Source organism: Diabrotica virgifera, chromosome 6 (assembly GCF_917563875.1).
Source record: "Diabrotica virgifera virgifera chromosome 6, PGI_DIABVI_V3a".
Taxonomy (NCBI): Eukaryota; Metazoa; Arthropoda; class Insecta; order Coleoptera; family Chrysomelidae; genus Diabrotica; species Diabrotica virgifera.
Genome location: NC_065448.1, coordinates 68,462,120 through 68,488,137, shown reverse-complemented (window position 1 = coordinate 68,488,137; position 26,018 = coordinate 68,462,120). Strand labels below are relative to the sequence as shown.

The window sequence follows — 26,018 nt, the reverse complement described above, 5'->3', positions numbered from 1 at the left end:
ACATATTTTGAGTAATCGCGACTAGTCGCATTAGATTCAGCGACCAAAAATACACCAGAGAAGACTGGAGATTTTAAACTGAAATATAGCTATTTGTTTAAGGGAGTAAAGTGCTTTTTCCTCCCTTGAATGATTACTGCCCTCCGCTACGAGTCGGGCAGTAAACTTCATTCTGGGGAGTAAAAGTAGCACTTTCCTCCCTTGTTATACAAATAGCTATATTTCACTTTAATATTCTTGAAATCCAAAGGTGAGAGAAAAATTTAATACCCTTTTAACACTTTTTAAATTATTGTTTAATTGCGGCTCGCGAAAAATTTCAAATTTCGAAAAATGGCTTGGACTATCAAGGAGCTTGGCCACCTCATATAGCTTTATTATTTGAAAGTTATTGAAAGAAAACATAAGAATGCCAATTTTATTTTAGTCATTTAATCAAATATCAAGAAATTTTAATTTTAACCAGTTTTTTTTTATTACGAAACCATTACAGTCCCTTAAGAAACTTTAATCATCTTTTGTCACTAAATGAACGGTTTTCGAACGATTGACATTAATTTCGAAGCTTCAGAGTCGTTTACGGTTGACTTACTTTTTTCTACGCAAGTTGTCCAGCGTGCCGGCCGACCACCCCCGCTTCAACGTCCATGACACGGAATAAAAGTTGATAGATCGATAAAAAACTATTCACCTGAACATTTACGTTCAAGCATGCAAAAGCTCTATTAACAAAAATGCCAATTCTAATAATACTTCGGGTGCCGGCAAAAATCGTTTGAAGTACGGAATTGGCGTGACTTGGATACCTGTGTTTTATATCAACGTGGAAACGTGAAAAACTGATTGATGCTTAATATTATTGCACGTGGCGGTTTTCGAAATACCCGATTTATATGTTCTTGAAAGTTTTTTAATATTGTCTAATTGTCTAGGGGACCGTTCAAGTATTACGTAACGCAGGTGGGGGGGGGGGGGTCAAAAATCTTCAAAAATTGCGTTACGCAATAGTTAAACTCCCATAAGAGTGTGTTACGTAGGGGCGGGGGGTACAAATTTTCAAAAATCGCGTTACGTAATACTTGAACGCTCATTAGTTATAATAAAGGGTGATTCATTTAGAGGTACTTTTTTGGTGAGGATTTGTTGGGAGAGCGTGCATGAATGGTATCACCTAAAGCTGCTTTCTTATTCAGTATTGTTTGACATTTCATCCTAGAAAGACATAACTCGGCACAACGTCTAGAAATTATTTAGCTGTATTACGAAAATAGGCCTTCAATGAGGAATGTGTTTCGTGCGCTTAGAGGAAAAAAAAATATTTCCGATGAGGCCCGTTTTTGGCTTAATGAGGACGTGAATACACAAAATGCCCGTATTTGAGTTGGCGAGCAATGACAAAGGTTCTAGAGTTGCCAATACATTCAGAAAAGACCACTGTTTGGTGTGGTTTATGGGCCGGTGTCATCGTCGGTCCATGTCTTGGACCGACCAGTATGTTACTGTGAATAAAGACCGTTATCGCTCCATGATAACAGGCTATTTGGTACCAGAAATTAAAGTTCGTAGTTTAAGTGACATTCGGTTCCAAAAATATGGCGTCAACTGTCAAATGTCCCGTGAAAGCATGGCTTTACCGAGAAAATCATTCGGTGAGCAATTTATTTCACGCTTCGTGACTTGGCCGCTAGGGTGGAAAGAAAAAGGTCAAAAAAAAATTAAAGAAAAGAAAGATTATTGTGGCTATCGTTTAAAAGTTGTGTCAGGTGATGGAAAACAATTTGTGCGAGAGCATTTTGAAATAAAAAAATATCTTAAGGTTCCATATTGGATTTGAAAAATGAAAAAACAAAAAAATTATTTTTGTCGAAAAAATCAATATGGCTCTGATCAAATTTCAATGATCGTGTTTTAACAACTAAGTGTGGCATTCTAAAGTGCTTTCCCTTTATTCGTAATGAGCTTAAGTTGACAAATAATAATAAAGATCCATGTATCGCCGACGTCTTGAATGCCGTTGCAACGAAAGTAGAACAAATACGAATAAAAGCTTCTATTCCAACATTATCGCATAAATGCATTCAAGATACCATTAAAAATATTTATACAGAGTATCAAAATCTTAAGCGATAGGTACACAACAACTCAGCAAGCATCTGATTCATAAATAGAAAAGATTTGCCAGTTTCGAAAGGAGTGTAAAAAGTTATTGAATATCGCGGCTTGCAAGTGCAACATGACTGGAACTGTGTGTGTGTACTTGTGATAAAAATAAGAAAGTACCATAAAATGAGCGAATTTTTCTTCAAGATCAACGATCCTGTCGAAAAATGGCAATTGGACCAGTGGATATTGCAACATCTGCAGCAATAAGGAAGAAAATGGAAAGAACCATGAAGGCAAAGGCAAGTTCTCAAAAATATAATACTGTTTTGCCGTAGATTCCTCTAATCCTTCCATAAGTAGCAGTTTGTCTGACTCAAATTCTTCTGATGCAGATGATCATGAAGAAGAATTCATTGCTCCTTTGTCAACAGTTACAGTCCAACCATCTACGTCACAAATACTGCGGCCCTTCACTTCAATGGCTAGTATGGTTATTTCATTGCAATGAGCTACCTCTACGTCATTTAATTCAACAGTTAGATAGATGCACCAGTGTACCACGTGGTTTTTCAGGGCCCAATAGGGAAACTTCTGGAACGCTGTGAAGAGAAGGCTGTTGTCAATTTTGTCGCAATAGAAAACAACCTAGCAATATTATTAGAAACCACAGACCTTAGTACTGATCAGAAGTACTTGTACCAAATCAGTCAAGCAGTTGCTGCCGGAAAATGTCCTAATGATTTGAGCCTTAAAAAACCTGGGAAAATATCACACGCAAGGTGGCTGACAGTTGATAATCGGTTGCTCTGATTGTATGTTGGAACTGAATGTCCCAGCCCACAATTAAGTAAGTTTCATCCAAAAAGTGTATGCACCAGTTTGGTTTTATACTAAACTGTATCCTAGCTGTTCTGATGGTTCAAAACATTTATGGAGAATGATCCATTATTCACGATTTCTACCAGTTGACCAAAGAAAAATGGTCGATGCCGTTATCCAATTGAATGCTTATTTTGCCCATCCCGAAAATGTATTACTCGGTATGACGAAAGATGAACGAAAACATATACGGGAGCTAAATAGGCTACGCAGAGTGCCGAAAGCTAGAGAAAGTCAGAAAGAAAAAAGATCCGGAGATTCAAAATACCAACATTAAATTTTAGTGCTGCATATTATAATGACTTAATTTCTGTTTCTGGATTCAAAGTTACGGCTTCTCCTTTGCTAAATAATATTTCAATGAAGATGTAAGGGATATGATTGATTCTGGGAATTACAACAACATAGAGGTCTTAAACTGCCCTTGTCATAAAAAATCCGTGGAAAGAAGAACTGTTAAGTTTAAGTTAGTAACTGGGGCATCAGCTGCTGCTTGTGGACCAGAATCAAGGGATGACTTTATTCGTTCAAGGTTGCAGTCTGGAAATATGCCGTTTTTAACACAAAATCAGACTACCAATCTTAAAATGTATATTGTATCATAAAACAATTATTTAGATTCAAAGAACTGATAGAAACATAAATTTCTAAAATTTTATTTTTTTTTGTTATTCGAAAAAATTTAAATTTAATATGGAACATGAAGATAGGGTCCAATACAAAAAAAAAATTCTTACAATTTTATTATACATCAAAACACAACTTTTTCGCACTAGCCCCATAAAATATAATGACTTCGAATTTTTCGTTCCACCCTATTGGCCGCCTATATCCTGTGACATCACACGTCTAGTCCTTTTGCTCTGAGGCTACCTCAAGTCTAAATGAATAAACCGGCTGCGATTGAGGTATTGGAGGCTAGTATTACTCGAGTCACTGGTCAAATACCAATCGAAAAGCTCGAACTCCTCATCGAGAATTAGACCTTCAGAATGGACCGTCTCAACCGCAGTCATGGTCAATATTTGAAAGAAATTATCTTTAAGAAGTAATTGTAAGGAATGGTTCTTCCTTACGACAATAAAGAGTTTCAAATAAGATTCATTTTTTTCGTTGTTTTTGCTTTTTTAAAAAAGTACCTCTAAATGTCACCCACAACATTGCATTACATCCGATTTTCTAAATACCTTTGTCCCTAAAAATCTCAAATAATTAGTAGTTGTCGGCGTACTACTGCCCTATTAGGTGACATAATTAACATTTCTATAATTTAATTCATTTCCTCATAATTTTATAATAACTTGACAGTGGACTATAAATAATACCCTTGAATACCTTCAACACCATCCCAAAATGGAAAGGGACGATATCATTCATGTGTCAAATTAACAAAATCTAAAAGAAAAAAGGCTAAAATAACCACAGTTTGTTCAAAATTCAAGTATGGGGTAAGCACAGCAAGAAGTCAAAAATGTTTCTGTATCCTACGATGATACGAATTCCACTGAAGCCGAAGACTCCGGATAAATTATAAATTCGTATCTTTTAAGTCTTCCTTTAACGTCTAGGAATAATATAAAAGTGTTATTTTTAAGTTAGTTTAAATAAAGAAGCACGTTTTTGATTCATTTATGTGTGGACATTTTTATTGACCTTCATTGGTCCTCGCTGTTTCTACTAAAAGGTTGGTCCTGTGAGGGTTAAATAATGCTTAAAATTTTGTTTTTGTGACATATTATTTCCCTCATTGACTCATTGAGTAATGTTCTTCAATTTATTCATGGATAAAATCATCAAAACCGTCAACAAAGGAAGAGGATTTAGAATGGGAAGCAAAGAAGTAAAAATATTACGCAGAGGACGCAATATTGATAGCCCAAGGCGAAGACAGTCTGCAAAAAGTAGTCTACAGATTTAACATAAGAGCAAAAGAATTCAGTAAGTACGACAATTTCGTCTCAAAAAACTAAAAACAATAGTAATCAGTAAAGAACCAATAAATATGACTCTGGACAACAATAATATAGAAAAATCATACAGAACAAGTAAATAAAAACTTCGTTTGTATAATGGTATAAAAAGGTTATTAAAAAACTATTAAAAAGTCATCCAAAAGGATTCGCAAAACGTTTTCAATCTAGATCAGATCATCTTCAGTACGTTCTGCCTAGTACATGAAACTAGCAACATAAGGCAAGCCGCACACCAAAGAAACATGAAACGTAAAACATTAAACATGAAACGTAAAACACGTTTCATGAAAATAAAACACAGGTAAACAAATCTTGAAGTCCGCCTACCAATGAAACGAGTGTGGTTCATGCTCATAAAACATTTTTATTTTCGGAGAGTTTCATAAATGGCCGGACGTCTGTTTGTTTAGCAGTGTTTTATTTTCATGAAACGTGATTTACGTTTCATGTTTCTTTGATGTGCCTTATAGAATAGGTAACATCGAGAAATATGATTTACATTTTTAAAAACTGATGTTAGTAGCGACTCTACGTCGATGTTAAACGATAAATTTAAGAGTGCTCAAAGGGCAACATGATTCACTGCTCGATGGTAACGTGTGGTACTTGCCAGTTCGATGGACACAGACCAACTATCCATCGTGTCATCAGCCATCGTAATGTCATCCAGCCATCTCATCTGTGGTCTTACACTTGGTTGTCTACCTTTATAAGCTCTATAGTTTTGTATTGTGCCATTCTAGGCAATTCTCCATAGTTTATTCTGTCGGCAACATTATATTGCCTTAAGCAAATTGTTTTCCTTGTCTGCTTTAGATTCTTTCGCGACCGTTTGGTGACCTCAAACAAAACCTGAACCTATTCGAGAACAAAACATTACTCCAATCTCCAATTCCAGTTTTCGTGTTGCCTTCCAAAAGGAAATCTAACTGTGCAGTGTCCAAGGATATCTATGAAGGTATAGCCTAGATTTTCTGGATATTAAATTGGCTTCATGACGTCATCTATGAACTATCCACCTATTTACATCCACATTTTAGAATTTCTCCAGGCGATTTGCTCGCTCAATTGAAGCTAGTCCATTTCTTATCTCTGTTCTATATCTATCCTATTTCTGTTCTATATCTATCAATGGAGAAGTTTTGGGCAACTTACGTTTTGCAGACTATACAGTAATAATAACGGATAAAAACAATTATTTACACTCAAAAAAATTTAGTTCGTAATATTGATTAACAGTGATTATTGAATAGTATTTCGTTGTAACAACAATTTAACGTGTTGTTTCAACGAACTTTTAGACATTGACGAATGTATTTGGTTATTGTCACAATGATTGAATAATAATTGTGAAATAACTAGATAGTCCAGAAAGCCACTGCGCAACCTCTAGGAAATAAATTCTGATTCGGATTTTTTGCACATTCTTACTCAAAAAAGACTCCTTTTAACAAATTTGCATGTTGCCAGGACCAAAAGGTGGTCAAAAATTTTTTAAACGTTTTTTTTGTTTTTTCCCTGAAATTATTTTTTTTGCATGGAAAAAAGTTTTTTTAGGTTTTTTGGGTCATTCCAAACAGAAAAGGTCTTTAGTGACTTTTCTCTAAAAATGATAGTTTTTGACATATAAGCGATTAAAAATTGAAAAATTGCGAAATCCGCCATTTTTAACCCTCAAAAACTATGTGAAAAGAAAAACTGAAAATTTGAATGTTGCCAAGGTAGGTAAATATTCTTTAAACATCGATTGATGAAATCCCGAAGAGTTTTTTGCAATACAATATTCAAAACTCCTTTGTTTTTTAATTGATAATCAAGCGTGCGCGACACTATTTTCCACCGACAGTATGGTGCAAATAAAAGGAATAAATTCGTTATTTCGTAAACCGGCGACTTTAAGGAAAAATCCCGAAACAGGCCGATTTTTATTTTTAAGTTATGATATTGTGGCATATTTATATTGTATACTAGTGACGTCATCCATCTGGACGTGACGACGTAATCGATGATTTTTTTAAAAGAGAATAGAGATCGTGTGCGTGCTCATTTGCAAGAATAGAATAGAATAGAAATATGCTTTATTGTCATGAAAAATTGTACAATTTTATCGACAAAGCTTATAAAAAGTCAAGAAAACAAAACAATAACAATTCAATTTACTAAAATTATATAAATCGTCAGTAAAAGTTAAAAAAAATAATAATGATGAAGTTAAACAGTTAATCGATTGAAAAATTTAAGTAAATTGCAAATTTCATAGTCTACCTAGTAATTAAGTTTAAAAGTTAAGCTGCTGCATATGACACCCAAATATAGATGACAATACAAAACAATAACAATCCAATTTACTCAAATTACATAAATCGTCAATATATTTACAATAATAACAATAATAATGAAGTTAAACAGAATTAATCAATTGCAAAATTTAAGTAAATTGCAAATGTATAGTCTACCTAGTAATTAATAAGTTTAAAAGTTAAGATGCTGCATATGACACCCAAATATAGACAAAAAAATGATAATAAAAATACTACTTGTGCAAAGGGTACTGTAATTTCTTAGTTATTAATTAAGAAAATCTTCTACTGAATAATATGGTCTTTCAGATAGGTAGGCTTTTGTCAGTTTACGGAATTTGGGGAAAGATGCTGCAGATTTAAGTTGTAGAGGGAGATGGTGGATGGTAAATACAGTTTTTTTGCGGAATATAATATAGATTTCTTTACTAACTCAGAGGACGGGGTCGGCATATACGGGGACGTCAAACGTAGAATTTCTCGTGAAGTAGTCATGATTAGGTCTTGGTGGAAAGACATGTAGATGTTTACGAATTAAGCAAACAGTTTCTAAAATATACAAAGATGGAAGGGTTAAAATTCTGTGATCTTTGAAGTAACTTCTGCAATGTGTTGTTCTTCTGAGGCCAAACAGATATATAATTGCTCTTTTTTGTAATTCGAAAATAACATCGAATTGGGCAGCTGTACCAGAACTCCAAAAAGGAAGACCATAACGAAGATGTGACTCGAACAAAGAAAAATATGTTATTTTGGAAGATGCTAAATTGAGTTCATTCGAAACAGATCTTATAGCATAGCAAGCTGAGGATAGTTTCTTCCTTAACAAATCGATATTGTGGGACCATTTAAGGTTGCTGTCTAAAAAAATACCAAGAAATTTTACAGAATCAACGGTACTGATCTGGCTGTTATTAAGAGGTAAGGGTTGAAGGACTCCTTTATAGGACAATGCTACTGTTTTATCTACGTTAAACGAGAGTAAATTAGAGTCAGACCAGGTTTTTATTGTAAGTAGATCAGAAAATATAGTAGTATGAAGAGTTGCATTATTTGAGTTGCTCCAAGTGATACTGGTATCATCAGCAAAAAGAAAGACTTTTCCATCGATTTTTAAACTAGTGATGTCATTAATAAAGATAAGGAAAAGTAGAGGACCCAATACTGAACCTTGAGGTACCCCACATACAATGTTTTTGAGACTAGAGTCTGTATCATTTGCTCTAACCAGTTGTTTCCTATCATCCAAGTAAGATTGGAACCAATCTAAAGAAATACCTCGAATTCCGTAGAAATTTAGTTTTCTTATCAAAATGTTATGATTTACACAATCAAAAGCTTTGGCGTACCTAGTCACAAAAAACGGTGGCAGTGTGAAGATTATTGTTCAGTGCTTGATAAACCTCATGTAGTACAGAAAAGATGGCATCAGTAGTGCATTTATTATTTAAAAAGCCGAACTGATTTTGTGATAAAATGTTGTTTTCAACTAGAAAGGACATAAGTCGGGCTTTTATGAGTCTCTCAATAGTTTTGGAGAGTACCGGTAGTAGTGCAATCGGTCTATAATTGCAGGTATTAGATATTTCACCACCCTTATGAAGAGGAATAATGATGGCTGTCTTCAGGCACTCTGGAAATTTACCTTTCTCAAAGGAATCATTAATTAGTGAGATGAGGACTTCTAACACATTTTCTGGGAGATTAGAAAAAATTTTTATCGATAGACCATCAGTACTACAGGAGGATTTGCTTTTGATACTATTGATTGTTTGGATCAGTTCAGATTTATTGACTGGTTTTATAAAGAATGAATTCGAGACCTTTCTTGAATTAGGGAGATAAGCAATGGGATCTTGTTGTGGCAAAATAGTTGATGTAATATTTTTACTCACATTAACAAAGTATTCATTTAGATTTTCAGGGTCTGGAAGGGAAATTGTTTTAGCAGTGTGGGTTTTATTTCGAAGATCGTTTATTATGGACCAAGTTTCTTTTGCAACACTTTTTGAGCTTCCCAAACGGTTATGGTAGTAGTCTTTTTTAGCTGATTTTATAAGTTTAAGATAGGTTGCCCTGTACTTTGTGATATATTCAGTAATAGAGCAGTTGGTAGTAAATTTCCTGATATAGAGAAGAGAACGCATATTCTTGGAAGATATTCGGATACCGTTAGTAGTCCAGGGTTTGCAATGTTTTGGCTTAATTGCAATTAAAGGAAAAGCTTTATTGAAGATACAGACAAGCTTATCCAAAAAATCACTGAAATTATTATCCACGTCCATAGCAGGAAAGCGCCACTCAGAGGTTAAGCATAAATTTTGGAAATGACGAAAGTTCCCGGTGGAAAAAATCCTGCCTAAACGTCGGGTTTTCGAGGAGGGTTTGCTCAAGATATTAAACTTCGTATAAACTGCTTCATGATCAGATAGTCCAGCATTAATAATTGTAGAGTGGAAATCAAGGGGTGAAAAATCTGAGACAGTATAATCAATTATGGTAGATGAAGATTTGTAATCCTTGTAGGAGAATCAACGTGCATTGTTAAACCATACGATTCAAATATGTTGACCAAGGATATTTGTGTAGCACTAGCAGCAGCATAATCAATGTTAAAGTCCCCGCATAAAATTTTTCTACTTTTATGGGGCAGGCAGTGGCGGCCCGTGAGGTAGTGCCATAGAGCCATGGCACTACCTTGCTAACTATCCATAAACATATTTTTTATCTTCAAAACTTTTTAATTCCTGTTAATTTTTTTGTGTGTATTTCTTTTGATCTTCATAAATTATATAAAATATGGCAACTATGGGCGCAATACAATCCCTGCCGACAGCGGAGAGTATTCGACAGGAGAATCTCCTTCGCGCCGAAGTCAGTACTGGCACGAGTAAAGAGAGAAAGATTTTACGAGCATTATATGTAAGTGACGGAGAAAGAGCTATATTGGACTATTAGTATACCTTAACATTAGAATCTCTGTGCCAGGCACGAGGGTATGAAGCCAGGTCTATTTATTTTGAGTTTCTTTACGTGCTGGTTTGTCGCTTTTATTATGTATATTTTCTGTTAAAAAGTTTTTGTATTTATAATTAAACTTTTAGTGCATCATGATCGTGGGTATTTTGATAATATTTTGATTATTTATTAAGTTTAATTTATTAATTGACAATAAAGATTAGTATTTTAAAAAATTTTTTGGTGGTTTTTCGCTAGAAAAAAAAAACTACAAATGTTATAAGGTGTTGTGGAGCTTTCGAGTTAGCTTTAAGAGGTCACGACGAAAAAGAAAATTCAGAAAATAGAGGCATATTTAAGGAGCTGGTCAATTTTAGCGCCGAATTAGACAACGACTTAAAGGTTCATATTATTCAAAGTACCAGATCTTTCAAAGGTCTACCTTCTCCTGACATTTAGTTGCTTCTAATTTATTTATGTCGGAGAAGTTTTCTGCTTATAAGCATCAGTTCTCCGAATCATTTTTTAATGAACCATGGAGACAATTTTAATTTTTAAGCAAAACTCGGTTTAAAACTGAATTAGATGTAGGTAGGTACTGTATTAGCGAGACGAATTAAGTACTACCTCTGGGGCTGTTTCGCTATCGGTTTTATTGTAGAGGGAAGGTTTAAAAAGCACATTTGAAGAAACTATTAAACTTTTAAGTATTTTAGTTACCATTCCTATATCAACATCTGAAGCAGAACGCTGTTTTTCGATGTTTACATCGAAACCTAGTGCTTTAGGTATGTTATCTGCAGAAAAGCATTTTGTAAATTGTATTGATAATTTTAATTATAAAGTCATTGAAAACTTTGCAACCAAAAAATAAGAGAATGAACTTTATATATCGTAAACTTTAAAAGTGACATTACAAAAATTTGTGCATGTGTGTGAATAATGAAATAGTATTATTTTTATAAATTGGTAAATAGAGACTAAATCGTAATAACAATTTTCAAGCACTATCAGCAGTAAATGCTGGTGGTAGGTTAAGAGGTTTTTATTATTAATTAATTTAAGGAACTGTTTTGATCAACGTTGGACAATTGCTTGGCACCTCAGATCAATAAACTTAAGATATAAAAGTATCCGCGCATATTTTTTTTTTAGTTTTTGTTGTCAGTATACCTTTTTTTGACAATATCGTGAATCCGTCACTAAAAATTTTGGCGGCTGCCAGAGTTGTGGCACTACCTTCTTAAAGTGGTACGAGCCGCCACTGGGGGCAGGTCATCTAACAAATTTATCAGGTTCTGAAAAAATAGTTCCACGGAAGAGTTAGGTGATCTACAAATGCAAATAATATAAAGATTAAGATTCTTATTGTAAATTAACGAAAACTCAAAGAAGGCTTCACTTAGCAGAAAGTCATATTTTGTTACCGAAGAAAAATCATTGCTCGTAGATAGAATTAGGGTGCCTCCGTAAGCTGAGCTTGGACGATCATACCTAGCAATTGTGGTGTATTTTTCTACAAAAAAGGCTCGTTGACTTCAAGCCAGTGCTCTGTAACCGCAACTACCGGGGGAAACCCTAATTCCTCTAGGAACAAAAATAATTCATCAGTTTTGTATCTTATAGAACGAATATTAATCAGAACCATGCTAAAGTTGTTATCACTTCAATTCTCAATTCTTCAGTTCTCTATTCAGCAATATAAACATTTACATAATTATTTATACAGGGTGTCCAAAAAATTTTTATTAAAATAAATTATTTGACAAAAAAAGAAGTAGAAGGACACCCTGTATATATAATTATGTAAATGTTTACATTACTAAATAGAAAATTGAAGAACCTTTCAAATGAGCTACCACACGACCCGTATTCTCATTTAAAAAAATCATCGATTACGTCATCACGCCCAGACGGATGACGTCACTAGTATACCATATATGCCACAATATCATCAGATGGATGACGTCACTAGTATACCACATATGCCACAACTTAAAAGAAAAATCGACCTGTTTCGGGATTTTTCCTTAAAGTTGCTGGTTTACGAAATAACGAATTTATTCCTTTCATTTGCACCATACTGTCGTCGGTGGAAAATAGTGTCGCGCACGCTTGATTATCAATTAAAAAACAAAGGAGTTTTGAATATTATATTGCAAAAAACTCTTCAGTATTTCATTAATCGATGTTTAAAAAATATCTACCTACCTGGTCAACATTCAAATTTTCAGTTTTTCACATAGTATTTGAGGGTTAAAAATGGCCGATTTCGCAATTTTTCAATTCTTAATTGCTTATTGTCAAAAACTATCATTTTTAGAGAAGTGGAAGTAACTAGAAGGATAGGAAATAAACCGGAAATAATAATATATTAACTGCTATCAAAAGACGAAAACTTGAGTACTTGAGCAAGTGATGAGAGGGCAAAAATACTCATTATCACAACTTATTATGCAAGGCAAAATCCCAGGAAAACGAAATGTGGAAAGACGAAGAACATCCTGACTTAATAACTTATAGACCTGGATCCCGCGTACCAAAAAAGTTGATTAAAAGCAAGCTGAAAATTTGTTAATAGCTTAACGGTGTCTAGTCGGACAAACTTTGATGTACGGGAACACTGGAACATGGGAAGTTTTAATTTTGGAACAGTTTAAAAATTTGGAACGTCAGATTACGAAAAGTCCCATGTATTTTGTCGGACAGAACATCCAATTGATTTGTTAACCTTTCATTACACTCTCATGCAAAAATCAGACTACTATTACTAACCAACATGATTCCTGTTATTTGACATATTCTTCGTGTTCCACTCATTAAAATGCGCAGTTGGTGATCAGCACCAGTTTGATTTTTGCATGAGAGTTTAATGAAATGGTAACAAATCAATTGGAAGTTCTGTCCGGCAAAATACATGGAACTTTTTCGTAGTCTGACGTTCCAAATTTTTAACCTGTTCCACAATTAAAACCTCCCCTGTTCCAGTGTTCCCATACATCAAAGTTTGTCCGACTGGACACCGTTAAGCTATTAACAAATTTTCAGCTTGCTATTAATCAACTTTTTTTTTGGTACGCGGGATCCAGGTCTATTAAGGGAATGTTTCGAATGCAGTAGTGCAGAGCTATTTAGAGCCGCAGTCAACAAGGTTTTCATTGCCATGATGATGTCCAACCTTCGATAAAAGATGAAACTTAAAGAAGAAAAAGTCTATTTCTTAAACACGAAGAAACCAAAAAATATAAACTAATAATTGCACTTATACGAATGCTTCTCTAAATATTTGTCCTAAGTCCTCAAGTCCTAAGGTTTAATAACTCGCAATGGGAATATTTGAAGGATAGAATGTCTTGCATTTGAGTGTTTTTGGCGAAAATGTTCGGAAACTTTACAAAAGGTAATATTAATTATTCAGTATTTTTTTATAATCCTATAAATAGAAGGATTAATTACGGGGCAAATACAATTTGAAACCATGTATAATTTTCCTTTATACCAAACGGGTGTACACAAGCACTCATTAATTTTTCCCCACGACCTTTTAGAAGTATCAACCGGGATTATTAAAGCTTATAAATTTGATACAGACTCCCGTTGCCGAACTTGGAAATAAAAGTATATTTAATAACACCCAATTTTTTTGTTAAAATGTTGGCAACGATTATGGATTGTGTTTGTACGTTTGCACGAGTGTTTAATTTATGTAGGTGTTTTTTGGATAACTGGACGTTAATTTGCACCTGTAAAAAGTTTTAAATGCTGGAAATTATTAAAAAAGCGAAAAATATTTAAAACTTTTTCTTTCAACACACATTTTTGGATGAATGTATAAAACGTAAGCGAACGAATGACAGCCAATTAAAAATGTTAAACCTAACGTATTAGTATATTATTCAACGAGCATGTGTAACGATGAAATTTACCCTGTAGAAATAATGGAAAATAGAATTTGACAAGATGTTGCTATGTCATATAAGGGGATGTAAACGTGTTACACAATATGAAGAACATGTCCACGGCTGCTCAGTAACGGAAGAGATATGGGGTGGTTCTTAACGGGGTGTTATTAACATTCTCTTATTAGCTTAGAAATAGAAAAATCAAATAAGAATATCAAATAAAAAGAAATAAAATATTGGGCGCCACTGGTTTCCTTGTGGGAACCATAAATATACAAAAATAGAAACGTAAAAGAAAAAATGGCTAAATCAAAAATGAAACAAAAACCTGGTCAATAAAAAATAGTATATAAAATACTTATGGCGTGACTTACCTTATCTATGTCTTTGGCGTACCATGAAACAATAGAAAGGGAAAAGACAATAAGAAAAAAAGGTATTTTGCAGTGAACCCAACATTATTTATTGAGACAAAATAAAATAAAATTAAAAGGAACTGCGATCTCTTGCGGTTTTACAAAGAGAGATCATAGATCATGTTTACCAAAAAGAAAATGTAAAGTTTAGATAACAAATAATTCCTTGTATACTAGTTCTGTATCTTCTCTTGGTTGGTTTTAAGTCCAAGGCACAGTTCACTTCACTAAAGTCACTTTACAAAGGAATAGATACATTAAGAGTACATCAATGGTGACTCCCATAGTTTATAGAAAAATTCAGCATTTACTTCTTAAACCAAATCGGCACTGCTCGAACAAAAATATTAAAGAACTCATTAGTCCTTTAGTATATTAAACGGGATCAAAAAATATATAAGCAACTCCATACTTTAACTATGATGTTAGAAACTGCTAACACAAAAAAAACTTCTAACTCCTGCCTGCATGTAAGAAAATAGTGGTATAAGAATACATATCGGCATCCGCCTAACAGTAGCGAAAATGCCGGAGTCTACGTTGTATGCCGGGCTGAGTTAAGCTACAAGTATTAGCCAGCCGGCCGAAAAAACTCAAATCCAACTACATCTTAATCTTCTTGACGGCTCAAACTAGACTTCTCTACCGCTCGAACGTAACTACTTGACGGCTCTAACGTAACTAATTTTTCGATCTCTCAAACTCAATCCTCAGGAACCAAACGCCCCTTCCAAAATCATTTGATTTCCCCATCGATAATCCTCAACTACCAATTACAGACTTAATGCACTCACTTAATCAAAATCTGAACCAATAGGAGAATGCAAAATACGCTCTGGGTTAAACCCTCTGACGCACACCAAAACAGCTTGTTCAATTACCAAAAGAATAAACAAAACGGGTCCCAGCAGATACTACCACCCACTCTTTCCATGAAAAGCACTGCTTTAGCTGTCTTCACAACTAAGGCCCGTTCTCAGACGAATCAGCAAAAAAAAAACACTTGGACTTGTTGGTAACTAACACTTAAAACCACTTATCTCCATAAGATAAACATTTTCCAGTTTCACAGTAGCCAAAAACATATTAGTGAAAGATTTATAGCTAAAGATCACTTTGGCGGTTTGAAATAACGTAAACACGTGGAGAGATAGAAATTTACCTATTCACGAGAAACACAAGATCGACCTAACACTGTAAAAAACGAAAAATAATCACAGACGACCTAATTCTACGTAATACATGGTACAATTCCTGAAACGGATCTAGTATAAAAGGTGGAACGATAATATTAGGGATTCGAAAATAGTCCAGAGAAATAAGATTTTTCTCGTGACACATCCCCCTCCAGGCCAAAACCAAATTTTTTGAGAAGTATGGACATCTATATTATTAACCTATATGTTTGCTGTAGCCGATTTTGATGATATACATAGTTATAAACAAATGAAGATCAAAAAACGCTAAATTTTCGCTTTTTTCGTCTATTACCAAAAAGTTAAGCACTTTAAACAAATTTGAGTGTAAGAAACTCATAAATCGTATAAAAAAACTTCAATATGGCGTTCGCTGAATATGTCCATCCTTATTGGTTGCTTAGAAAATTGCAAAATAAATCATAAATTTTGAGTTTTTAAAAATATTCATAACTTATGTAAAAATTAACTTAGAACCTTCTTGTTACACGGAGTGCTGATACTTCTTGTACTTAAATTATATTTTAAATTTCAAAGCAATTGGCCAAATAGTTTAAAAGTTATTTAATTTGTTTATCCCAAATTCATTTTTTTGCAACACTACAAGTCAGAAAATTATGAGGCTACAATCATACTTCGGACAGTTTATGAAAGAAGAACATTTATACTATTACCATTATTAAAAATAAATGACAAAAAATAATTTTAAACAGTGTAAAATTATTTTGAAAAAACATGTCGATTTTTTGCTTACTTAAAAACAATTAGAATAACTTTTTAACCGTTACCTGTAGAAAAATTATTTTTTCATATTTAGAAAGACTGAATTTTTATACACATTTAGAAAGAAAAACAACTGTCCTAGGACAATTAGGGACAAAGTTAGCCCCCCCATTTTTTTAATTTACATGTTTTTGCAAAATAATTTTGCAATATTTATAATTATTTTTTGTATTTTTTTTAAATTAAATTAATACTGTAAATTTCCTTCTTCCATAAACTATCCAAAGTATTATTGTAGCTTCATAATTTTCTGACTTACAGTGTTGCAAAAAAAAATAAATTTGGGATAAACAAATTAAATAACTTTTAAACTATTTGACCAATTTCTTAGAAATTTAGGATATGAATTAAGCACCATAAGTCTCAGCATTCCGTGTAATAAGAAGGTTCTAAGTTAATTTTTACATAAGTTATAAATATTTATAAAAACTCAAAATTTATGATTTATTTTGCAATTTTCTAAGCAACCAATAAGGATAGACATATTAAGCAAACGCCATATTGAAGTTTTTTATACCGTTTATGAGTTTGTTACTCTCAAATTTGTTTAAAATGACTATTTTCTTAGTAATAGACGAAAAAAGCGAAAATTTACCGTTTTTTGATCTTCATTGGTTTATAGCTATGTATATCATCAAAATCGGCTGCAGGAAATATATTGGTTATTATTATAGATGTCCATATTACTCAAAAAATTTGGTTTCAGCCTGGAGGGGGTTGTGTCACCAACAGGCTATTTTTTTCCTTATTTCTCTGAACTAAAACGTTACTCGGCGGCCGGGCAGTCGTGACCAATTATGCCAATTATGTCATTCATTAATTATTGTTTGTCCCATATATTCTATTTCGTTTTCTAAGTCTTGAACATGTCTGGTTGGTGTATCTTCTTACAGGTTTTGGTTTCTGGAGTTTTCGTCTTAGATATTTCCAATTTAATATTTAATCGTGTCTCTGCTAGGATTACCCTATGGTCGCTCCTTATCGAAAATTTGTTGAAGTACGTCGATATCTTTGACTTATTTATTTTATTATTCCTTTTGTGTTCGTTATGACTACATATACATACACTCGAGTGGAGACCTAGACAGGACGCCATTCGAAGCAGAACACGACCACCAACAAGATGGACAGATGACCTGAAGCGAATATGCCAAAATTGGATGCAAACGGCTCAGGACAGGAATTTGTGGGGTAAACTACGGGAGGCTTACGTTCAGCAGTGGATAAGTATAGGCTGAATGATGATGATCATAATGATGAATCCGTATAGAATAATACACCTATTCTCTTTTATGTGTTAAATTAATATTCGTTTTTGACAATGCGGTTGCATTGGTAAGAGAGGAAAATAACCAAGACCATTATTTTTCTTCTTCATGTATCATGTCCTTTCAGAACGTTGATTACCGTCATAGCTATTTTAATTTTATTCACTGCCACCCTAAATAGCATGCTTCTATCAACAGAATACCAATCTCGCAAGTTCCTCAACCATGAGGTTCTTATTCGTCCTGGACTGCGTTTGCCTGCTATTTTTCCTTGCATAATATTTTGCAGCATCCTATATTTGGAAACTCTCATTACATGTCCGAAATACTCCAGCTCTCTCTCTTTATGTTTTTTTGTATTCTCAGTAGTGTTCCTAAGACGTTCTACTATTGTGGAGTTTCGAATCTTCTCCACCCAAGATACTTTTAAAATTCTTCTATAGCACCACACTTCGAAAGCCTCAAGGCGATTTAGATCCATTTTATTCAAAGTCCAAGACTCGACACCATAAAGTAAGACCGAGAACACGTAGCAGCGAAGTAAACGGATCCTCAATGCCAATTTTAAGTGTCTGTTACATAACAACTTGGACATTGGGACATCCTTCTAAACGCGGGTCTGGCCTGCTCTATGCTAGATCTAATTTCACCTTGACTTTCTGCGTTACAATTTAATTGCTGTCTAGTCTAAGGTAAACGAGTTTATCAACTTGCTCAAGTTTGGTATTACTTACATATTAGATGGTTTTATATTATGTTGTTTACATATTACGATTATTTTGGTTTTCCATATGTTGAGATCCAAACCTGCCTCCTCACAACTCTCAACGACATTATCAAATAGTGTTTGCAGATCTTATTGACTAGAAGCTAGGAGTACTGTATCGTCAGCATATCCCAAATTATTAGAAGAACATTATTGGAAAATATTATACCTAAGTGAACACTAATGTTTTTTTTTTGAAAGAAACAAAAGATATTTTAGATGTATTCGCTATATGTAGCTGATAATTTATTGATCATAATGTACCTAATATAGTTTAAAAAAATTATATGCTCTTTATGATTATCATTAATTAAATATCAAAACCAAAATGGCACTCACAGTTATAGCATCCCTGGGTTCATAGACCACTTAAATGTTATTAATTCATGGCAACATGAAAACGTTTAATAGGATCCAGCAAAGCAGAATTGTAATTGTTGTTACGCTATAAATACTATAATCGTGGCTACTATTCGCTGATGATGGTTTTCAATTATTGTTTTAGATCCCTTGTTTATGACTTTAAATAGCCTATTTTAGAATTAATTTATTTGATGTACAGCATTATAAATTGAAGCCCTTTCCAGGGAGATTAAAGCAGTGGTTTTCAATCGGTGGCGCAATTTCGACGGAAAACCAAATTTTGCGGAATTGCCAAAAATATTTTGGTGGTTGGAAATAATTTGTATACAATTAGCTGTTTTCCATTATATAAATGAGTGGCAAAAACAGGAAAATCGTTTTTGTATTTATTAGAGTAATATTTAAATATTATGACTGCACCTTTTTTTATTCAGAGAAGAATGTCACATCAACCACAGATTATTAGCAACTACTTATTATTCTTCTAATTCGTTCAAATATTTATTAAAAATATTTGTCTATTGTTAAAGGGTTTCTTCAGCACGCATAAATATTGGACCTGCATTTTTCAATTTCCAAGTTACCGTCACTACTTTGAGGGCAATGCACATTTTTTTTCTTTCTCACAAGAAATTTCATAAACTCCGTGTTGCTCTGTTCAGAGGTGTTCCGTGGTGCTCCGAGTTTATGAAATTTCTTGTGCAGACTGCCCCCGATCTAACTTAAGCCAAACCAATCGTATAATCCAAAATAGGATTTATGATCATTCCATATATTATGTTCGCAATTCCGACTCAACTTCAGCCCTAGGCCAACATCGTCTCCACACAGGTCACAAAATTGACTATGAACAATACAGAGCAACAGCCATCATCAGAAGCCATATAGATTGAAAAACGGCCGAATTGTCTCAACAGAAGAGATGACGGCATTCGGTTGCCTTCGATTTGGAGACCTCATCGTCCTCTATATCAAATCCCGCCGTCAAAAATCTTCGCGCCAACTCCCACTTAAGGGCCACTTAAAATCTCGCCCAGAGAATCTTCTCACCAACTCCCACTCTACGGCCACGTCATCGAAAGTCACGTCACACAGTGGTTTCAAATGTCGAAAACGTGGCCGTAGGGCGACAAAAAAGTCCCTATCTAGTAATTTTCATAGTTAGAGTTGTTTTCTCATACTATCTTACAGTCGTAATACGCAGGTATAAGCATCAGGTTGGATGTATTCTGGTTCATAGCGCAGCAACAAATGAGCCATGAAAACGCTATAAAACGTTTTGTAGTTTATCAATTTTATCGGTGTAAAGCATATTCTTCTTTTTTAATTATGTAGTAATGTAAGATGTAAGTTAACTTAAGACTTAGTAACAATAAATGCCTTAAATTTGTTAATGCATAAATAGTGAAAATATACTTGAAATAATCAAAATTTTGTAAAGATACAATTAAAATGTACATTCTACATAATTCTGTGACCAATGTTTATTAATCTTAAAAAATATACAGTGCTAGTCAAAAGTCCGTACCCCCCCTCGTATCTTTTGAACGGTTATACCTATAATAGTGAAATTTGGAGGGAGAAAATAAACGGACGTAAGCTTCTTAACTAGTTATGACAGGTGACGTCATAGTGACAGATGACGTTACAGAGCCACTGTGACCGATAATTTTAAATGGGACCTTATGGCAAGTGATACCTCGTATGAAAGGTATTTAAAATACCTATTCAGTCATACTAATTTTGTTTGAGTTTAAGCAAATTTTGATGAATAAATGAAATAAATATAAAATTGTAGTTTCGCATTTAATTAATAAAAATTCAAAATTCCGCCTATGATTACTTGTCAAACAGGTTGACGTTGACGTAAAAACTACTAGAGAATTAAAAAACGTCAACTTTTTTGACAAAAAATCCATAGGCGGACATTTGAATTTTTATTAATTAAATTCGAAACTACAATATTACAGTCAAATCCGCTTATTAGAATACCTCTTAAAGGAATATCCCGGTTTAAGGAATAAAATTTTGAGGTTCCGAAACATTTCTAGTAGCGACCAATGATCGGTTATTAGAATATCCCGGTTATAGGAATACTTTTGATTGGCACGAAGGCTATTCCAATAAGCGGGTTCGACTGTATATTTATTTAATTTATTCACCAAAAGCAAAATCAACTTAAACCCAAAAAAATTAGTATGACTGAATAGGTATTTGAAATACCTTTCAAACGAGGTATCACTTGCTATAAGGTCCCATTTAAAATTATCGGTCACAGTGGCTCTGTAACGTCATCTGTCACTATTGCGTCACCTGTCATAACTAGTTAAGAAGCTTACGTCCGTTTATTTCCTCACTCCAAATTTCACTATTATAGGTATAACCGTTCAAAAGATACGAGGGGGGGTACGGACTTTTGACTAGCACTGTATAGTAAGAAGACACCGAATCACTTTGGTTTAGCTGCCTATAACCTCTTATACATTCCTGGCAGTTATTTGAATACAAAAGTGGGAAATGACACATATTACATGATTCTGGCAATTGTTGAGTACGTATGAGTAGTTGTACATAAGTAATAGGTTCTGAGTATTTTACTTCATAAAGAAAATGTATTGGTAATCAGCAGTTTCAAAAGTACCTTATAATATAAAATTTTAAACAAATATGCGTTTAAAATAAAAATTTTGAAATTCTTTCGGCCACATTATATCTGCCATTTTAGTAAAAAACTATTGTTAGATTTGTAATCAGCGACCTTAAACTACCAAATTTGACAAAAAACTGCGTTTTGATTGATATTTTTAATTTCTTTCCGCCATGTTGGATCCGCCATTTTGTTTTTCAGAAAAAATAATGTCAGGTTAGTAATTCCGAAGTGTATGAACAATATACGCTTTTAAAGGTTCATTACCACGTTTTCGGCATTTGGAATCACAGTGCGTCAGCGAAAGACACGTCAACGAACCACGGTATAAATGACCGCCCCAACATCAACAACAACACTATTGTAGTTAGTAATGAAGTAGTGAGTAGTGCCAACGACCGTCCAAGAGATGAGGTAGCTGAACCTCTAAACATTTTCAACTCAAGTGAGGGCCAAATAGTGCCCGGGGCCTAATAATGTAATATTTACAACATCCTTGTTAGGTACTTAATAACAATTCTAGTCAATGTTTCCATGACTGTATAATTTTAAAGGGTTTTTACCCAAATATTTTCAATTCTGGAGGCTTAGCATGTGAGCATCCTGTTCAGCACTGATGATGGTCTGTAATTAGATCGAAAATATTCTGCATATGTGATGTAGCCCTTTTTAAGGAAGTTTAATAAATTATATACCTTTTATATATGTATGATTTTACTTAAATTTTTTTATTTGTGTTATGTATACGTATTAGCCCTCCATTATGTAGGTAGCAAATAGGTATAAAGATTAACTAGTTTTGATCGGAAACAAGCCACAATTTTACTAAAAAAAAAATGATTTTTTTTGACGTTTGGACGTTCAAATCGGATGTCGTTGTCAAAATACACAAAATATTAATGAATTAGAGAAAAATGTTGTTGCTTAGTAAAAAATTCTGCTAATTTTTTTAATCTGACTCATTTATATCGGCAATTCAGACATATATCATACATTTTAAAGTAGAAGACTTTAAAATGATGTTGCCAGTATTTATGAGTTGAGTTCCTGGGACGACTTAACTGAAAAATAGTTCATTCAATTATATGAAATCAACTTCAACTCAAGAATATCCGTCACAAAACAATCATAACATGTGATCTGTCTGTAAAAAGACAACCACATGTAACGGTGACAGTAAAATTCTAGCGTAAATGATTCGATAGTAAATCACGAGAGAAAATCAGGAAAAAACCTCGTGATACTATCCCGACATCGTGAGTATTAGGTCTTACTTTTGTTTACTCTCAAAACTAATACCAAATTCTGACCTTTCTATGTACATATGTCATTTTAAATTATAAATAATATTAATAATACATAGATATATAGATAATACCAAAATATAAAATCTGTAATAGCTCGATATGTTATTGACATACTAATCGTGGTATTTTCTTTCTATTGACTTCCTCTTTTAGTATGGATAATCACATCCTACTGCATTTTACCGAGAAGTTTCCGACACAATTGGTTTCATTTAGCATAATTAGAGCCGCTTTTTTGATTTTTGTCTTTTTACTATCTGTTTCTTTCAGGACTATACTTAAATCTCTCCACTGAACTCTATGTTCATTATCCCATGCGTGTTGACATATTTGAGATCTATCAAATTCTCTATTTTTAATATAAGACTGATGTTCACTTTTATTCTAACGTTTAATGGTCTTAATGTTTCACCTAAATAAAATTTCCACAAGGAAAAAGTTTTCCTCTAGTTGGCTGCATACCATGTGATACAAAAAACAGTAAAATCCTGTATAAAAGGTATATTTAAAAAACCCTCAAAAGGGCCACATCAAATTCACATAACTAGTTTTCGACTGGTTTACCAGTCATCATCAGTGCTTAAGTGCATTGTATTGTACATGCTAACCACCGAGATAGTATTATACAAAAATATGTGGGTCAAAGTCCAGTAAAAGTATTCCATCAAGGAAACATTGGTATAAAATGCTACCTTAAGCCTGGATGTTTAAAATATGATCTAATTTGCCCTAGGTAACATCTGAGATCTAGATATGACTTGTTCACATGGAAGTGAGACGGCAAGTCTTTTCGGCTTTTTTTAAATATACCTTTTATACAGGGTTTTACTGTTTTTTTTTTCTTAATAAAATTGTTCGCAAACTGTCGAAACCCAAAAGACTCCATCTTTAAACAAATAAATGTTTAAAAATAATAAAATCTTTGGATTTCTTGGTTCGGAAGCAGATTCTCTCTTATACCCATTCCCCATCCTTCTAAAAATTGCAAGGAAAAGGGTGATGAATGTAGAGACATGGGGAGTCTACATAGTTGGACTCCACAACATATCAATTCACCGAGGTAAAGATCGACAAATCTGCTTCCTAGTACTCGATACGTAAGTAAAACCGTGGGTAGATACTAGGCATTATATTTAATTTCGATTCAGAGATCATTACCATCTTTCTATGGACCATTTCGAACTCTTTTGTTCTCGTCAGGAAAGCAATTGTTCATATTCACAAGGTATTTTATAAATACAATTCTTTGTTCTTTCTTGTTCACTGTTAGGTTTAGTTTTAGATAGAATAGATCTCAACGTGTTTGTTGTTTTGAATGTTGTTGAAATGTTGAATTTATTTCCTATTATTTTAAGATTCTCGGATAGTCCTTTTATATATGGTATTGATATTTTCCTCGTATTATTTCTTGTGAATGCTATATGATCCCGTTCTAAGTTGTCCTGTTCCATTCGATCCAATCGTGACAATTCCTTATTTATAAACGATAAAGGATAATCATTTTTTAATAAAACAAATGTTAACAATTGTTTTTCTTCTAAGAATGAATTTTTGTTAGAACAAGTAATTTTGGCTCTATCATACAAGGATTTAATGATTCCCTTTTTAACGTTGATGTTGTGATTTGATTTGTAATTGAGATATCTGTTGGTGTGTGTTGGTTTTCTATACACTTGAGTTTCATATCCAGTATCCTTCTTTGAGACTAAAACATCGAGGAAAGGTAGGGTGTTATTATATTCCTTTTCCATTGTAAATTTTATTGTCTCTTCTTGCTCGTTTATAATATTTAGGAATTTATCCAACAATTCTGATCTATAAGGTCATATTGATAATTTTTTTAAGCTTATTTCCCATCAAAACTAGTTAATTATAAAAATTTCACAAGAAAATAGCTTCAGAACAACATTAGGTATAAAGATAAAATAAAATTCAAAGTGCGTAGCCAAATCTCTACCTATTGTAGTCTTAGTTATGGTTAGTTACCTAGCTTGTTGGTATAATTTACCCATGTTTACTATAAACTACGCAATTAGGACACTTCGTTACGGCCAACCTCGCTCCTTGTTTACTCCTTTTGAAGCACAAACTGTGACACTTTATATACGTCGGTTACTGACCAAGGTAGATAATTTTCACAAATTTGAATATAAACGTTTCGTCTGTGACTGTGAAATATTAACTGGTTGGTTCAACTATTATTGATAATTGGGTGAGCTAGAAAACAACTATAGCGAATATTATTTAAAAGAACTAGCTAGTGATGCCATGGCTAAAAAATAAAATGTGTCGTTGACTATCGTCATCATGTAGTCACTAGTGTACCGGTTCACAATTTTGTCTGTTCATCGGACCTATTAAAGCTTCTTTTAAGTTAATTTTGAAATATCCTATGAAGGTTGCCATCTTTAAGCCTACACTTTTTAGTAGCGAATAAATTATTTATTGTGAATATTTTTTTTTTATTTAGACAAAGTCGCATCCACCCGAAGGTTATTAGCGACATTTCTCTAACATTTGTAACAATATTAAATCGAAAATTGGTAAAAATGAATTACAATTTGTAGACAATTAAACCTTTGGAACAATAATTGGATTCCACGCACTAACACTTTATTTTTGAAATGTACTTTTAGATCGCTAGCAACACTCTTTTTTTGATGCATCATTAGTGATAGCGTTACGCGCACTAGTATCTGCTTGTTCATATTTCCTTCTATGCCTATGTGGGATGGTATCCACAGGAAGTGGATTCTTCTGAAACTTTCTTGAGCTTCCATTAGTTCGGCCTTGTTTCTTTTCTCATTGGGGTGTTTATGGCATATATTTTGCATAGCTTTGACTGTGCTAAGAGAGTCGGAAAGGACTGGACAACAAGAGAGGATTTTAATATATATATATATATATATATATATATATATATATATATATATATATATATATATATATATATATATATATATATATATATATATATATATATATATATATATATATTTATGCACAGATATCAAAGTGAGGTCCTGACATTACGCGCACTTAGTGAGGACCGGTAGAAAACGTAGACATAATCGTTTCAACTCTTCATAGTGACCTTGACAAGTAAATAGCAATTAAAAAATGACGAGTATACACAAAAAAAATTACGTATATGCGC

At 33.4% G+C, this 26,018-nt stretch overlaps 1 protein-coding gene across 1 annotated transcript in view; it reads left to right on the top strand.

Annotated features, from left to right (window-relative positions):
• Window positions 1-1,366: 1,366 nt before the first annotated feature.
• Window positions 1,367-26,018, top strand: part of LOC126886087 (uncharacterized) — a 49,136-nt gene continuing 24,484 nt past the window's right edge. The window contains exon 1 of the mRNA XM_050652930.1: window positions 1,367-1,649. Coding sequence (XP_050508887.1) covers window positions 1,367-1,649 — 283 coding nt within the window. The remainder of the gene's footprint in view (window positions 1,650-26,018) is intronic.